General features: G+C 42.4%; 1 protein-coding gene across 1 annotated transcript in view; it reads left to right on the top strand.

Annotated features, from left to right (window-relative positions):
* Window positions 1–17,335, top strand: part of NME8 (NME/NM23 family member 8) — an 843,103-nt gene that overhangs the window by 780,831 nt on the left and 44,937 nt on the right. The window contains exon 14 of the mRNA XM_086967295.1: window positions 13,635–13,783. Coding sequence (XP_086823421.1) covers window positions 13,635–13,783 — 149 coding nt within the window. The remainder of the gene's footprint in view (window positions 1–13,634; window positions 13,784–17,335) is intronic.

The following is a 17,335-nucleotide window of genomic DNA, read 5'->3' on the forward strand; positions in this document are numbered from 1 at the left end:
GGACATTTTAACATATATACCAAATTACTGCTGTAGCATGTTCCAGTGACTCTCAATTTTATAGGTGTTCCTTTCATTAGGTGTGATATTTCACTTCCTTTAATTATCCCATTGTAATTGCCACAATTATGGCATGGAAGGGTACCTCAATGACCTATGTTAGGCGATGTTTCTTTTTGTTTCAAAAATTCTTTTAAGTTGCTTGTGCGTTCATACGAAAATCTGGGATTCATTGAAAAAAATGCAGTTGAAATCTTCCTCAAGTACAAGAAGTGGCCAATGTTTTAGTATGACTTTCTTAATTCTATTACTCCGTGTCAAAAATTTAGATACAAAGACTGCCCTCGGTTCGTCACTTTTATATTGTGTACTCAACAATTGATTTCTTTTCAACTTTTGAACTCTCTCAATAGCCTGGTTTAATATGGATTGGAGATATCCTCTCTGTGTGAATTTCTCTTTCATGATATCTTTGTGTTTGTCATAAATTGCTGTTGAAGATGCAATTATTTTAATCCGAAGAAGTTGTGAGAAAGGCAGATGATTTTTTAAAGATGGTTGGTGGAAGCTCTGATAATGTAACATATTATTTCTATTGGTTGGTTTGTAAAATACACTAGTTTCCAATGTGCCACTGTTATTTGTAATCATAACATCTAAGAATGATAATTGATGTTTAGTGATGGTTGATGTAAATACAATCTTCTCATTTATTTTGTTCACATTTTCAATAGCTGTGTTTAAGGTGGTTTCTGATCCTCTTCAAAGAAAAAAATGCCATTGATATATCTTTTATAGAGAATGAGATTTTGGTTCCATTTCAGAGTTTGCAAAATGTGGTTCTTCTCAAAGTGATACATGAAAATATTGGCGTAAGATGGTGCCGCACAATTTCCCATTGATGTTCCACATGATTGTACAAAAAACTGATTACCCCACTGGAAATAACTGTGAAATAATGTGAAATGAAATGGTTCCATTAACAGTAATTTCAAATCTTCATCCTAGTCACACTCTAACAAAGAGCTTTCCACTGCCGTTAAGCCCAAATCATGGGGTATTGTTGTATACAAAGACTTTACGTCTATAGTATCCATGATTACATCTTCCTTGAAACTCTCCTTGTATTCCTCTAAGGTGTTTAAGAAGTGAGTAGTATATTTGATATAGGTGGTCATCTTTTGAATGACCGGTTGTAAATGTTTGTCTATAAACTTGCCAATGGCTTCATGTATAGAATTGATTGTGGAAACGATTGGACGCATTGGTGGAATGGTAGCATGCTTATGAATCTTAGGAGTCATATAGATATATGGAATGGCAGGGTTAGTCTTGATCAAAAACTCATTTTCTTTTTCAGTGATGGTACCACGTTCAATAGCTGTATTGATGATTTGTATCAAAATCTTCAAAAACTCGTTGGTCGGATCTGTTTCTAATTTCATGTAAGTTGTAATGTCATTAACATGTTCTTTGATATTCCTCTCAAAAAATTCAATGTCCATAATTATCAGGGCTCCCCCTTTATCTGCTTGATGTACAGTTATGTCCTGGTTTGAAGCAAGTTGTTTAAGAGCTTCTCTCTCCTTTTGTGTAATATTAGTTGTTTATCGCTTGGTGATTTGAAAATTTGATGTATGTCTTTTGTAACAACTTTCTCAAAGGTATCTAATACTTTGTGACTCACTGGAGGTAAGTATTTGCTTTTGTTCCTTAGACCCATTAGAATATCTTGTTTGGATTCCTTAGTTTCTTCAGTTTTCTCAACCACATTTGAAAAAAGTGTCTAAGTCTTAATGATCGCAAGAACTTGTATACACTTATTTGTGTTTCCAAAATGTTAGAATGATACGTTGGGACAAACGACGTGCCTTTCTGTAAAGTTTGCATTTGGAAATCTGTGATGTGTTGTTTAGAAATGTTTATCACTAGGGTTTGTGACTCCTTGTATTCTTGGCTATGGCCTCCACAATGGAATTTCTTCTTTGTCCTGCCTCTCCTGGTTCTTCTTGTTGTCCTGTGCCCTTCTCTGAAAAAGGAGTGGTATTCGATGCCTGTGATCTCTGATTGCCAGATGTTGAAGGGTCTGTATGCTCTGATCTTTCACTTCCAGTGTTTGTTGGTGGTCTTTTCCTGTATTGAGAATCATCCGAGGATGTATCTTCAGAAGATCTGTCGAGTGTGGACTTTTGCTGCCGACATCGGGCATATATGTGAGCCCAAGTACAGACTTCCCCTAGTCTGTAATCCGTTGTATCTCTTTTAAATTTCCTTATTTTTCGATCGAAAAAGATCTTTGTAGTGTGTCCCGCTAGGTGGGTGCACTGTAAATGGATGTTTGAGGGCACACTAGCCAAAGTCAAATAGATTCAGAATGAAGCAACAGTGGAAGAGTTTGCAGTGTGGCAGGAGAAAACAGGGCATTTGAATGACGAGATTTGTTGGACTGATCTGTCTGAGAAACAGAGATGGATGTTACCAAATGCATATGTACTTCCTGAGGTTACGATTGCACATGGTCCAGCTCATATTAGCGCTAAAGGTATCTGTAAACTGTTAGATCCTGTGTGGAGCAATGACAATATTTCAAAGGCTGACACTCACTTGGTGAAATACTGTATGATCTGTCTTAGAAACAATCCTAGGAAAGGTACCCCTACACCTTCTGGTAATTCTGCACCTCCTTCCTTCCCTTTTGAGGTACTCCGAATAGACTATATAGCATTGCCACAGGTTACCCATTTGAAATATGTACTAGGGGTAGTTTGTGCTTTTAGCAAATGGATTGAGACTTACCCCACAAAAGAAAACTCCGCCATGGCCACAGCAAAGGCCCTTATTAAGGAGTTTTTCTTTCGCTATGGTTTTCCCCGCTTGATCTGGAGTGACAATGGAAGTCACTTCAGCGCCAAACTAATCCAGCTGATATGCCACAGTTTGCATATTCAGCAAAAGTTTCCTGTAGCTAACTACCATCAGTCAACAGGTTTAGTTGGGAAGTACAATGGTACTCTCAAGTTAAAATTAGCGAAGGTGAAGGAGAGTACTGGGTTGCAATGGCCAGGTGCATTACCTCTTGCTTTGTTGTCCACTAGAATGACTGCCCATTCGAGGACCGGATTATCTCCCTATGAGGTAACTTTTGGTTGCCCAGTGAATGTGTGGGGTGTCCATAGACCAAAGAGATTTTTGGATATTGAGTATCCTTTGTTGGTCGAATATTTTTATGAACTTATTAAAAGCTTACGTTCTATCCAACAACAGATACACAAGGCGTCACCTCCTGCCCCTGAGGGGCCTAGGCACAAGATTCAGCCTGGTGACTATACAATGACGCAAAGTTTTTAAAGAAGGACGACTTCGAGCCAAGATGGAAGGTCCCCTATTTGGTTCTCATCGCCATGATGATGGCAGTGAGAGTGGAAGGTCGGAAGAACTGGGTGCATGCATCTCACTGTAAGAGAGTGCTCTGCCCCTGCCTTAAGACGCCTGGGTTAAAAAGGGCATTGGAGATCACAAAACTGAAAGAATTCCGCTATATCTACCGTTCTCGGATACTCAATTGGTTTGGACGCAAACAGAAGCAGGAAATGATGCTGTGCTGAATGAAGCAGTTCCCCCGGGAATAAGGGTTTCACTTCATCTGACTGCTTAGAACCTGAGCTACAGTCCAGAACATCTCCTGAATTTCAGATTCTACTTCGAGATGAGACAGTGCCTGGAAAGGACAGGTACAATTTGCGTTGTCACCGGAAAGATGGTATGCCAAAAGAAAAGTGAGTGTAGTTAGGGATGGACTTCATTGCATAAGACAAGTAAAAAGTCCCTTGTTTTTGCATTTTCTTGTTAAATTAGGGCTCATGTTAGCTTGTTAGCACATGCCTTTCCCTTTAGATAAAGGCCTTATGCCACCTATCTAGAGGGGAGGATAGGCCAGACAACCTTGAAAGGTCGATAGTTTGTTCAAGGCTGCACAAGCAAAACTTATGTTCTGTATCCACATTATATTACAACATCTGCCAATGTTTTTCCATGGTGGGTGGGTCTTTGTAGATTTTGCAAAGTACAGAATGTAACTTCATGCTTGTAACGGTCAGTCCCTCGTCAGCCATCATAGGAGGCTGGTCTGATTGGACTCCACTGCAGGGAATAAACTAGTTTGCTTGTATTCTCTACTGCGTCATCGACTCTTCATTTTTGGAAGGCTAGAGGAGGAAGAAAGTGGCCCAGGTGACCCTAATCGGGTGACTTCCTTCAGAAACAAACATCAATGTTTCGACCCGACTGCTGCATGAGGTGATTTCAACCTTGCATGCGGGTCTTCATGAGGACTAAAGCAAAGGAAAATTGGCAATCTAGATAGACAAAAATAAAAATTAAAACCCAGGGAGTTTGGAATAAAATCTATTAAATGTATCTAATGGTACTAAAGCACTTTTCAAGATCGTCAGGGACCTCTCTGCCCCAACTTGCTTGCGCAATAAGGTGGTGGCTTCGCAGAAATTGTGCGATGAGATTGCTTCCCACTTTACGGATAAAGTGGCCAAAATTGTTGGGTCCTTTTTGGCTAAGGAAACCGTCACCCAGGATACTTCTATACAGGCGGCGGAAGGGGATTTGGGACAGTTAATCACCCTAGATAGCTTTCAGATCATGCTTGTAACGGTCAGTCCCTCGTCAGCCATCATAGGAGGCTGGTCTGATTGGACTCCGCTGCAGGGAATAAACTAGTTTGCTTGTATTCTCTACTGCGTCATCAACTCTTCATTTTTCGAAGGCTAGAGGAGGAGGAAAGTGGCCCAGGTGACCCTAATCAAGTGACTCCCTTCAGAAACAAACATCAATGTTTCGACCCGACTGCTGCATGAGGTGATTTCAACCTTGCATGCGGGTCTTCATGAGGACTAAAGCAAAGGAAAATTGGCAATCTAGATAGACAAAAATAAAAATTAAAACCCAGGGAGTTTGGAATAAAATCTACTAAATGTATCTAATGGTACTAAAGCACTCTTCAAGATCGTCAGGGACCTCTCTGCCCCAACTTTCTTGGGCAATAAGGTGGTGGCTTCGCAGAAATTGTGCGATGAGATTGCTTCCTACTTTACGGATAAAGTGGCCAAAATTGTTGGGTCCTTTTTGGCTAATGAAACCGTCACCCAGGATACTTCTATACAGGCGGCGGAAGGGGATTTGGGACAGTTAATCACCCTAGATAGCTTTCAGATTTTTACAGGTCTCACTTTTAACACCTTGGCGCAAAGTGTATCCTCAGGATCTCCCTCTGACCCCCTGCCCCAAAAAGACAGGAAGACCTACGGCCAAACGACCTTCCCCTGGTTATGACAGTAATCAGTCCCTAGAAGAAGGTATCTTTCTGAAGGGATGGAAGCAGGCAGTGGTGACACCCCTGATTAAGAAGCCCTCTCTGTATCCGACAAATCCAATGTTTTAGACCGATCCCTCTCCTTTCTTTCCCAATTAAAATCTTGGAAAAGGCTGTACTGCTTTTTGGAGGATAATCAATTGCTGGACAAGGACCAGGTTGGGTTCCGGCCGGGTCACGGGACGGGGTAAGCTTTGACCACCATGATGTTTAATCTGCAGATGCGGGCTGACAACGGGAGTGCCACTGTTTTAGTGCGTCTCGATATGTCGGCCGCATTTGACACAATGAGTCACTCAATCTTATTCGAAAGACTGGAGAAAATTGGAGTGAAGGGATGGGCTTTACAGTGGCTGCGGTCTTATCTGACGGGGAGATAGCAGGTGGTAACCCTGGCACCGTTCTCATCCTGCAAATCCCCGATAGCCTATGGGGTACCGCACAGCTCTGCTATTAGCCCCATTCTCTTTAATAATTATCTGCAGCCTTTGTTACCTATCACTAAATTGTTCGGGGTTGACTTGGTCAATTATGCGGACGATACGCAACTGGCATTTTCCATGGAAGGGATACAGGCAGTTTCCATGGATACGTTTCAAGAGTGTATGCAACAGACTGCAGGATGGCTACGAAGGAACTGCAGTTCAATAGAGGGAAAACTGAGGTGCTGTATTGCTCCTCGGCGAAGCTGCTCACACATATACTGGTGGAGTTCAGGCTTACCCTGAGGAGGACCCGTTGGCTCCTACCAGCACGATACATAATTTGGGGGTCCTGAATGATAAGAATCTCCAAATGGAATCGCAGGCAAACAAGACAGCCAGCGTGTGTTTTGGTCTGATGCGTATGTTGCATCGGATACTTCCAATACTATCCAAGGACTCGCGTTCCCTTGTAGTAAGAAGCACAGTGTTGATCAGACTGGACTACTGCAACTCCTTGTATTTGGGGGCTACTCAGTATATCTTTCAGGGGTTGCAAAGAGTCCAGTCTGCAGCAGCAACACTGGTGCTAAACAGGCTACGCAGTTCTTCCACCACTTACACTTTGAAAGATCTCCATTGGCTGCCTATCAAGGAAAGGGTTAATTTTAAATCACTCTGTTTGGTGCATAGGGCGATACACAAACTGGGCCCAGTCCCATTACAGGAAAGGTTTGACTGGTATTTCTGTAAGAGGCAGCTTCGTTCCTCTGGGGCTAGCTTGCTTGTAAACCCTAGATTCAAGCGTTCTAGGATGGGAGGGAGGGCCTTGAGCGTGGTTGCTGCTCATCTCTGGAATGAGCTGCCACAGTGCATCAGACAGATTGATTCTCTAACTGAGTTCAGAAAGAGCCTAAAAACATGGCTCTTTCCTAAAGCATGACTTCTCGCTGTTTAGTCTCTCCGGCTCCTTGGGTGACAGTTTGCGCTATATGAGAATGCCTACAATTACAATTACAATTTAGTGGTGCATAAACAGGACTGGATATGGAATCTGAAAAAAGTTCAGCCATATACTGACCCAGGCTTCTAGTCCCAAAATTCCACATAAACAGATAATCTAAAGAAAGCAACCAAATTGTGGCAATCAGAAAGGTCCACAAAGATGGACAGCGTACTGGCAAATTCTATAGAAAGGCAAATCTCTTACCTAACATCACTGTGGTAAAGCATTGAATTAATCAAAAAAGGAGGAGTGGAGAAACTTTTTTAAGGATGATCAAAATGTTGCTGTGTATAAAGGAAAATGAAAAACCTCAACCTTATAGCCAAAGCACTAAATTGAAATAGCTATAGACATTAATGACCAAAGCCTACTCACCCTTCTACTGACCAACTCAATTAAGAGGCAGAGTAATAAGATCCCAGAAACTAATTATTCGCGAGAGGTCTCTGTAGTAATACAAAAACACAAGGAACACCTTCATCCAATTCTGACTGGTAAGATTCATAACAAAACTTGCAGAGACAGAAATACGTTAAAACAACCCGCTTACCTCAGAGGTTTGCAACACTGTATCTCTCGGCCCAAAAAAGCACAAGCGAGCTGGCAAGGAGCGAACAGAAAAACAGGTGTGGCAGCGTCATCTTGCACATCAAGCTGATCACGTGCCCTCTCTGAGAGACCTACTTCTAACATGGCTATATATCTCTTGACTCGTGTTCCCTTGAGCTAGTTCCTCGATTCGAGTTAAGCTTGACTGTTGCTATCCCAAACACTAGTGCGGACTGTGGCCATGTTGGTAGTAGGTCACTCACAGAGGGCACATGATCGGCTTGACGTGCACGCCGATGCTGCCACCTCTGTTTTTCTGTTCTCTCCTTGCCTGCACACTCATGCTTTTCTGGCTAAGAGACACACTGTTGTGAACCTCTGAGGTTATGAATCACGCCAGTCAGTATCATCTGACGGTGTTATTTTTGTTTTTGTATTACCACAGAGACCTTTTGCGATCAATTTGTAACTTGGCCTCATAATTGAGTTGGTCAGTGCAAGGATGAGTAGGCTTTGGTCATTACTATCTATGGAAATTTTAAACTAGCGTTTTGGCTATAAGGTTGAGGTTTTTAATTTTCCTTTATACTTGGTAAAATTTAGACTAGCTTGATCATCCCTACATGAGAATCACCTCCCATTCATTTTATTTTTATTTTTTATTAATTCAACTCTTTACCAAAGAGACCTGAAAGCACGGGTAAGGATTAACAATGAAGGAGAGGTCTCCAGGGATATATTAATTGGCAGAGGGGTTAGACAAGTGTGTGTCCTAGCCCCTCTGCTTTTTATCCTTTATATAAATGTGCTAAGTAATTCCCTGTCTAAATTAACATGTGATGTACCTAAAATTTATGGTAAACTTCTTCCCGTACTTTTATATGCGGACGATGCGGTCCTTATGGGCCGCACACCAAAAGCACTACGCACTTTAATCTCGGGCTTTGTATCCTTTATGGCAGATTTGGACCTCTGCACTAATTTAAAAAAATCTTATATAATGTCCTGTGGGCCAAAAAAGCACTGTATTAAGCACATAATGTCGGGAAATGATTACTTAAAAAGCACTAGCCCTTTCCCTTACTTGGGCCTAGTTGTTTCAGACTCAGGCTCATGGCAACCGCACGTAACCCATAGTAGAAATAAACTTGGTAGGGCGGTTAATTCTACCATCAGCCCGCGACAGCCCAAGAAGGTAGAGGTGGTGATACCCTTATTACAGATTTACAAAACCCAATGTCTACCAACGGCGACTTATGGCGCCGAAGTATGGGGGCATGTAAATTGTAATGGGATACAAATTGAGGAAAACAGATTTTGTAGAAAGGTACTAGGGGCACAAATTTCATCGCCTACTTACATATGTCAAGTTCAAGTTCAAGAATTTATATAGAGCACTACTCACCCAGAGGGTCTCAAGGCGCTTGAGGGAGGGAGGGTGTATTATTTATCGAAAAGCCAGGTTTTCGGCTGCTTTCTGAAGGAGAGGTGGTTCTGTGTAAGGCGGAGGTGAGTGGGGAGAGAATTCCATGTTTTGGCCGCTAGGTAGGAGAAGTATCTTCCTCCCATGTTGGATCTGTGGATGAGTGGAATTGCGGCGAGGGCTTGATTGGATGATCATAGTTGGCGGGTGGGAGTGTAGAAGGACAGCCTTGTGTTGAGGCATTCAGGTCCTAGGTCGTAGAGGGCCTTGTGAGCGTGGGTGAGGAGACGGAACGTTATTCTCTTGTTGACGGGGAGCCAGTGGAGGTCTTTCAGGTGACCGGAAATGTGAGCTTGACGAGGGATGTCCAGTATGAGTCTGGCTGAGGCGTTTTGGATGCGTTGTAGTTTTTTCTGTAGTTTGGCAGTGGTTCCGGCGTAAATGGTATTTCCATAATCCAGTCGGCTGGTGACCAGTGTGTGGGTGATTGTTTTTCTTGATTCGGTGGGGATCCAGCTGAAGATTTTTTTGAGCATGCGTAGGATGTTGAAGCATGAGGATGAGACGGCGATGACTTGTCTGGTCATCGAGAGGGAGGAGTCCAGGATGAAGCCCAGGTTACGTGCATGATCTGTAGGTATGGGTGCTTTACCCAGGGCCGGTGGCCACCATGAGTCGTCCCAGGATGAGGGGGATGATCCTAAGATGAGGACTGCAGTTTTGTCTGAGTTTAGTTTTAAACGGCTGTTCTTCATCCATTCGGCTACTTCTTTCATTCCATCGTGTAGATTGGTTTTGGCGGTGTTTGGGTCTTTGGTGAGGGAAAGGATCAACTGGGTGTCGTCTGCGTAGGAGATGATGTTGAGGTTGTGTTGCCGCGCGATGGATGCGAGGGGACTCATGTAAATGTTGAAGAGGGTGGGACTGAGTGATGATACTTGTGGTACCCCGCAGATGACTTCGGTGGCCTCTGATTTGAATGTGGGAGGCGGACTCTCTGGGTTCTTCCGGCGAGGAACAAGATGATCCAGTCCAAAGCTTTTCCTTGTATTAGGACATTGCTGGGGCGTTGTATGAGGGTGCTATGACAAACTGTGTCGAAGGCAGCGGAGAGGTCGAGTAGGATGAGGGCGACTGTTTCTCCGTTGTCTAGAAGCGTTCGGATGTCGTCTGTAGCTGCGATGAGGGCGGTTTCGGTGCTGTGTTTGGCTCGAAAGCCAAACTGTGTTGGGTCGAGGGAATTGTTGGATTCAAGGAAGGCGGCGAGCTGGCAATTGACGCCTTTCTCAATGACTTTGGCAGGGAATGGGAGGAGTAAGATGGGGCGGTAGTTCTTAAGTTCAGAGTGGTCTGCTGTGGGTTTCTTCAGAAGGGCGCTGAGTTCGGCATGTTTCCAGCTTTCCGGGAAGGTAGCAGAGTTGAAGGAGCAGTTGATGACATCGCGGAGATGGGGTGCGATGATGGAGTCTGCTTTGTTGAAAATGTGGTGGGGACATGGGTCGGTTGGTGAACCTGAATGGATGGAGTTCATCAGGCGTATGGTGTCTTCAGTGGTGATGGGGTTCCAGGTACACAGGTTGTGAGAGAGCTGTTTTGGTTCGGAGGTGGGTGGAGTGGACTGATCTTCGGATGGGTTTTCAAAGCTGTTATGTATGTCGGCGATTTTGTTGTGGAATAAAGAGGATAAAGAGGACAAAGAACAAAATTTATATTATGTGGAGGATTTTATTAAATCCCGACCTGCATTATTCTGGCTAAAGATGTGGCGAAATCCTGCTGCAATTTTAATGCAAGAAATTATTATAGATTGCCTTAAATGTGATAGGGGTAAAAGGATACCATGGCTCAGTGCAGTACAAAATAGCCTAGCCAGTGTACAGCTAGAGCATACCTTTCATCACCCTTTAACTGTAGACGGTATCAATCTAAAAACAGTGAGAGGGGCATTGTATGACCGATACCGCAAAGAAAGAGGAAATACTGAGCTTTGTAAACCATCAATTATTAGATATATTCCTATTTTGGTGTTATCAAGCAATAATTTTCGTATGCCACAGGACTATCTCAAGAAAAACATTGGGAGATGGAATAGGAGTTTGCTTTTCCGTCTCAGGGACAACAGTATAAAATACTCACTTTGTTTCCTGATTGGTTTTAATAATAATCTGGAGGAGTTGTGTTGTCCATGTGGCATTGGCTGCAAACAAACACTGTTACATTTTTTGTTCTTTTGCTAATTTTATGTGAGATACACCAAACAATACTTAATCCCCTATTTTAAGGCAAATGTCATAGTTGATTATAGTCTGGCATATCAAGAAATACTGCAGCTAGGATGTGATTACATGCTTTTTCGAGTAAGCTCATTTTTGCAAGCTGTGGTACGTTCACGAGCCTCTATGAAGACACCTTAAAACATGTTATATACCTGTAATTGCTCTTTTAATAAGATTTAACAAAAATATGTAACAGCCTATTTTGCACTTAGTTCGAAGTTTACATTTGCTTATTTTGCACTGAGCTTAAAGTTTACAAACTTGCAATTTTGCACAATGATGCTGCTAGTTTGGGTTTGTTACATGTTTATATAGTTTTCTATTTGCACTTTACTGCTATCTTTTGCACATTGGCTTTATGCCATCAATTGATTGCTAGACTTGATTCATCCTACCATATTTTTACTTTTTAAATGTATTTTGTTATTGATGATTGTATTTTATGTCCTATTGGCGGTGATGATTGTACTTTTATGGATATTTTATATCCGAATAAAGACCATTTGACTTGATATTTGACTTTTCCTTTTTTACAGAATTTGATAATGCACTGCCCATCTTTGTGAACTTTTCTGATTGCCGCAATTCGATTCAATTTAGATTCCCTGTTTATATTGAGTATTTGGACTAGGAGCCTTGGGCTCCTGTTCAGTTGAACTAATTGCAGATTCCATATCCAGTCCTTTTTATGCACTGCTAAAGATTAGCAGATGCATGTTCAGCATAGAGAGAGAGCTTAAGTTAATTCCAAACTCCCCCAGTTAAAAATGTTATTTTCTTCTACTGAGGTTGCCCAGTTTCTGCATGGTCCCCCCCAAACGTATTGCATTCACAGCTCCTGTTTTCCAACTTTGGATTTTGTTGGCATTAGGACTCTATGCACTTTACCAATGCTAGCCAGTGCTAAAGAGTTTGTAAACTTTGTGTAAACATTGTAACATTGGCTTACATCCAACTGGCATATTTAATTTACTTAGAGGTGCCTGGTAAAAAGGTACTATGTGTACTCTTGGCTTGTAAATTAAATGCAGCGCATATTGTGCCATCCACTTAAGCAGCTCTTTAAAATATCTCCGCCCTGACATTGCAACCTATGGGAAGTTTGAAACTGTCAATTCAACCTGGTAAAATAAAACCTTTCGAAAGGCTTAAACCTCAATTATATATATATATATATATATATATATATATATATATATATATATATATATATATATATATATATATATATATATATATATATATATATATATATATATAATCCGCCTTTAGTGTACACCTTAAACAACCCATAGTGCAGGGTGTATTGTATTAAAAAAGTTTTACGTTTTACTGGGCAAATTAGCAAGAACCTCGTTAAAATTATCGCTGTTTTAGCGGCAGGAAACTGCCGCTAAAACGGCGATAATGGGCTTGCTAATATGCGTTCTAGAATTCCAATAGAAGTGCAGGTTAGATGTCCTGCATATCTAACCTGGGCTTCTATTGGAATTCTATCACGCATATTAGCAACCTCATTATCTCTGTTTTACCAGCAGTTTCCTGCCGCTAAAACAGGAATAATTTTAATGAGGTTCTTGCTAATATGCCCCTACATGTTCTGGAAGTGAAAAGCTCCTAATTTCATTTTTCCTTACTGTGAGGCCTTCCTCTCCCATAGGATAACATGAGTTACCTTATTACATGCAGTAAGAGTTAACTTTTGAGTGGCAACAGATAGAAATGTCCTTTTTGGCCTCATAAGAATTATCATTTTAAACTCTCTTTAGTGGTAAAATGGGATTTTAAGTCACAATTTGAAAAATAACACTTTCTTGTTCAATCTACCTGGCACCAGCAGTCAATGTCCTGGGTTACATGGCTGTGATTAGCATGGCAGTTGACCGTTGTGTATTCCTCCCAGACATCGTGAAAAAAGAGAGACTAGGATATGGCAGGATGGGCCTTTCTTCCAGGCTGTGTGGGACAGAGCTCTTCCCTGTCTCATTTACTTTTCAAAGGAGCTGCCTCAAACACTCTCACAAACAACTTCACACCAGTCTTTTGTCACCTTAGACATCTTTGAGCCTGGAAAGTGAAAGGGGGTGTTTCCACAAACCAGATGGAGAAGGGCCTAGACGCTTCTCCCACTTCAAAGGTTGGAACCAGTTATAAATATTTGACACTCAGACCCGCTCTTCAGTTCTCTCCTGGACCTGCGGGCAACCCCAGTAGAACTGCTTTATACTTTACAGGACTGCCCCACTTCATGACCCTGCCCTGCTCCTTGCACTTGCCTTATACCATCAGAGGTCTGCCATGCTCCTTGAGGACTGTCTTGCTGCTTTATTCCAGACTACTAGAATGACTGCAAGCGCTAGTTGGCTTGTCTTCTTTTCTGAGACCACAAAAACATTATTCCTGTATTGCAATAAACCGTTCCCTCTGTTTGTACATGGTATCATTCATCCTGGCAGGGAGCAGTTAACTTAGTTGTTTCTTTGTTTTTTTAATAGTGAACATGTAGTTGATGATAATGTTAAAATACATTATCTAGTTGTTAGTATACAAATGGATATTTTTGTTTATCTATCAGTTTGCGTGCTGAATTTGCAATTGATGATGCACCTTTCAACCAGCTGCATGGAAGCTCTACCCCTGCTGAAGCCAAGATTGAATTAGAATTCTTCTTTCCAATGGAACACACGTTAGCTGTGATTAAACCTGATGCTTTGGAACATAAAGGTAAAAAAACAATTTGCAATAACCAGTCAAAGCTCTTGTCAGTGAACTAAATTAAGAAAAATGATAGACAAACTTGGAGACATGAAACCTAGGTATAAAATATGTTTAGGGAAACACAGATTGCCAATTATATTTTGTATGTGTAAATATCAAATTGCAGTCAGATACCTGTATGAGTATGTTCATTCATAGAAAATAGGTCAGAAATTCAACTGACAGGCTACTGATACACTCCTCACACACCAACCTGGTTGGTGTCATGCTTCATCATCATGGTCCCAACCAGGCAGCCGAATGCCACCTGGTTGTGCTTCGACACCTAACTACAGCGGAGCGGGTGTGGTGCAACAGTGTGATGTGAGTGAAGGTGAATGTTAAGAAATACCTCTGGGAATCCTTGCCTAATGTTTTATTGTTGGCGGCCCTGGGTATTATTTTAAAATTATGTGAATCAACTACTTAAGGAATAATTATCCTTTGAGTTGTCTAAAGTGATGCGGTCTACATGTTTCAGCCCCCTCAGGGTTACTTATGGGGCTTTCGTCAGGGCCAAAGGTGAAAAGGTGAGTGGCAAAAACGACAGTGGCCACGTGAAACAGTGTTTTTTCTTACACACGGTCAGTCGGGATGCCGTAGGACCAGAATCAGGTTTACAGCGGAGGACACAGCACCACCAAATTGGCAACAGGCTGTGCCTCCTACCCGAGCCCCGTAAAACTGCCATACTCCAGTGTAGCATTGAATTTTTCGCTACCGAACAGTGTCCGTAAGTACGCCGACACTGTCCCCCCTTTTTAAATCTATTTTTACTACACACCTTAGCGCCTGTGTAAGAAAAAACACTGTTTCACGTGGCCACTGTCGATTTTGCCACTCACCTTTTTACCTTTGGGCTTAGAGTGATCAGGTTCAGTCTCTAGTATTGAATCTTTCATAGATTAACATGCTTGAATCATTCCTGTCGTCATAATGGGAGTGACACGGTATCCTTAAAAAAAAAAGCAGTAGGTAATACTATCATCTGGAAAAATCTAAAAGGAGAGAGAGGTCACAAGAGTCACCTGAGGGTCATAAAACATTTTCAAAAAAATCCCATCAGCATTTCCTGCTAAGGAGAAAGCCCATCCAACCTCAAAGCCTCTTCAGAGCCATATACTATGAAGATCACAGTCTCTAAAAAGCTTGTGTCTTTGACGGCACTGTCCTTTTGTCGCCGTTGATGTATAAATCACCGCCGGGGCATGTTTCCCCTCCAACGTCGTCGAGGATGACATATTAGGCCCTGCTCACAGTTTCTCTCAGCTTTACGTCAAGAATCAAGATGAAGATGACTATGAGCGTTATTATCAAAAGGTCTTTCAGACTCCACATGCTAAAATGCAATACATGGAACCTTTTCCTTTTCGTGAACCCTTGTTTACCTTCCTGTTGCCTTAGTTAAAGAATTGCAAGCCATGTTGCAGGATTATTGTACTCGTTTTTCTTCATTGGCGAATGCACTTCCAACTCTGCCTCCACCTCAACCGGCATCTCCGCCACGCATGTCTAAACCTCCGCCTAGGATGTTGGCAGTATCAGATAGTGTACTACATCTGCAACAGCATGACACCTCTGACGATGAGGATGTAGAGGAAGGTACTAGACTAGCTGGCAATGAGTGGGAAGATAACATAATTTTGATACCTGCTTCCCCATCTCCTCAAACATAGGATTCTCCGAAGGAGGACATTGGCGGTTTTCACGCATTGATAGAGAGAATATCCTCTTGCTTTCAGTTACCGATGACAGTCAAGCAGTCAGACTGCTTTCTTTATGATTTTAAAGACCAATATCAGAAGACTGTGAGAGCAATCCCTACATAGACCATATTTGGGAGGAAAGTATGAAAGTCATGAGAACACCTGCTACAGTAATCACAGTTTTGCCTAGAATAAACAAGAAATACAAGACTCCTGATGATGTCCTAGCTTGTCTAGTAGGACACCCAAAACCAGATTTGGTAATCACTCAAGCTGCACAACAGAGCTTAAGGAATCCTTCAGCATCTATCACCGCTCCACCAGATAAAGAAGGGAGGTGCCTTGATAACATCAGCAAGAGATTTACCACCACCTTAGGTACTACTGTGCGCCGGCCAATGCACTAGTGATATTAGGCAGATACAACTGCCAAATGTGGTCCGATATTGCTCCATAAGTGGACTTTCTTACAGAAGACAAGAGGCTAGTGGCGATAAAGTGTCTTCTAGAAGGAGAAAGATCTGATTCGAAGATCATTGATACCACCATGGATGTGGCTTCCCTAGCTTTTCATCAGCTCGCTGGAGCAGCCATCTTTAGAAGTCAGGGTTGGTTGAGGGCAACAACATTCCGCTCTGAACTGCAAATAAAGTCCTAGATATGCCGTTTGATGTCCATGAACTTTTCGGTAAGCCCATTGATGACCCATTACAGGCCATTAAGGCAGACACCGAAACTGCTAAAGCTTTGGCCACGCTCCAATACAGGAAGACCAAGCTGCACAACCGAGCTCAAGGAATCCTTCGGCATCTATCACCATTCCACCAGATAAAGAAGGGAGGTGCATTGATAACGTCGGCAAGAGATTTACCACCACCTTAGGTACTACTGTGCGCCGGTCAATGCACTAGTGATATTAGGCAGATACAACTGCCAAATGTGGTCTGATATTGCTCCATAAGTGGACTTTGTTCCAGAAGACAAGAGGCTAGCGGCGAGAAAGTTTCTCCTAGAAGGAGAAAGATCTGCTTTGAAGATCATTGATGCCTCCATGGATGTGGCTTCCCTAGCTTTTCGTCAGCTCGCTGGAGCAGCCGTCTTAAGAAGTCAGGGTTGGTTGAGGGCAACAACATTCCACTCTGAACTGCAGAGTAAAGTCCTAGATATGCCTTTTGATGTCGATGAACTTTTCGGTAAGTGCATTGATGACCCCTTACTGGCCATTAAGGCAGACACCGAGACTGCTAAAGCTTTAGCCACGCTCCAATACAGGAAGACCCCCTTTCGTGGAATCCAGGATAGAGGAGCATCTTCATTTCATAGTGGCTACCAGAAATACCAACCTCAGACCTATCAGTCATCGTGCATCACCACAGGCTGCTGCTCCAGGCAACCGACAAACAACCGGTACAGTCCAGAGATGCTTTTAGGAAACAGTGACTATGCCTTGGCACTTGCTGCACTCTCCCCTATCCTTCCAGCCAGAGGAGCACACATCACACGCTACTTCAGTCAATGGCAAAATATTACCACAGACAAATGGGATCACGGATATTATAAAGTATGTTTATACTGTGGAGTTTGTCACCACAAAATCTCTACCATCCCATCTTCAATTACCCAGGAAGGAGGCATTCGTCTTGCTAAAAAAACGAGCTATAGAAAGAGTGCCACGCTTTCAAAGTGGAATGGACTTCTACGCCAGCTTTTTTCTTGTGAAGAAGAAATCGGGAGAGTGGTGTCCGAATCTGGCCCTTAGAAAGCTCAGCAAATACCTACAGAAAAATCTTACCACGTGGAAAATCTCCAGGAG

Source organism: Lissotriton vulgaris, chromosome 4_1, assembly GCF_964263255.1.
Source record: "Lissotriton vulgaris chromosome 4_1, aLisVul1.2, whole genome shotgun sequence".
Taxonomy (NCBI): Eukaryota; Metazoa; Chordata; class Amphibia; order Caudata; family Salamandridae; genus Lissotriton; species Lissotriton vulgaris.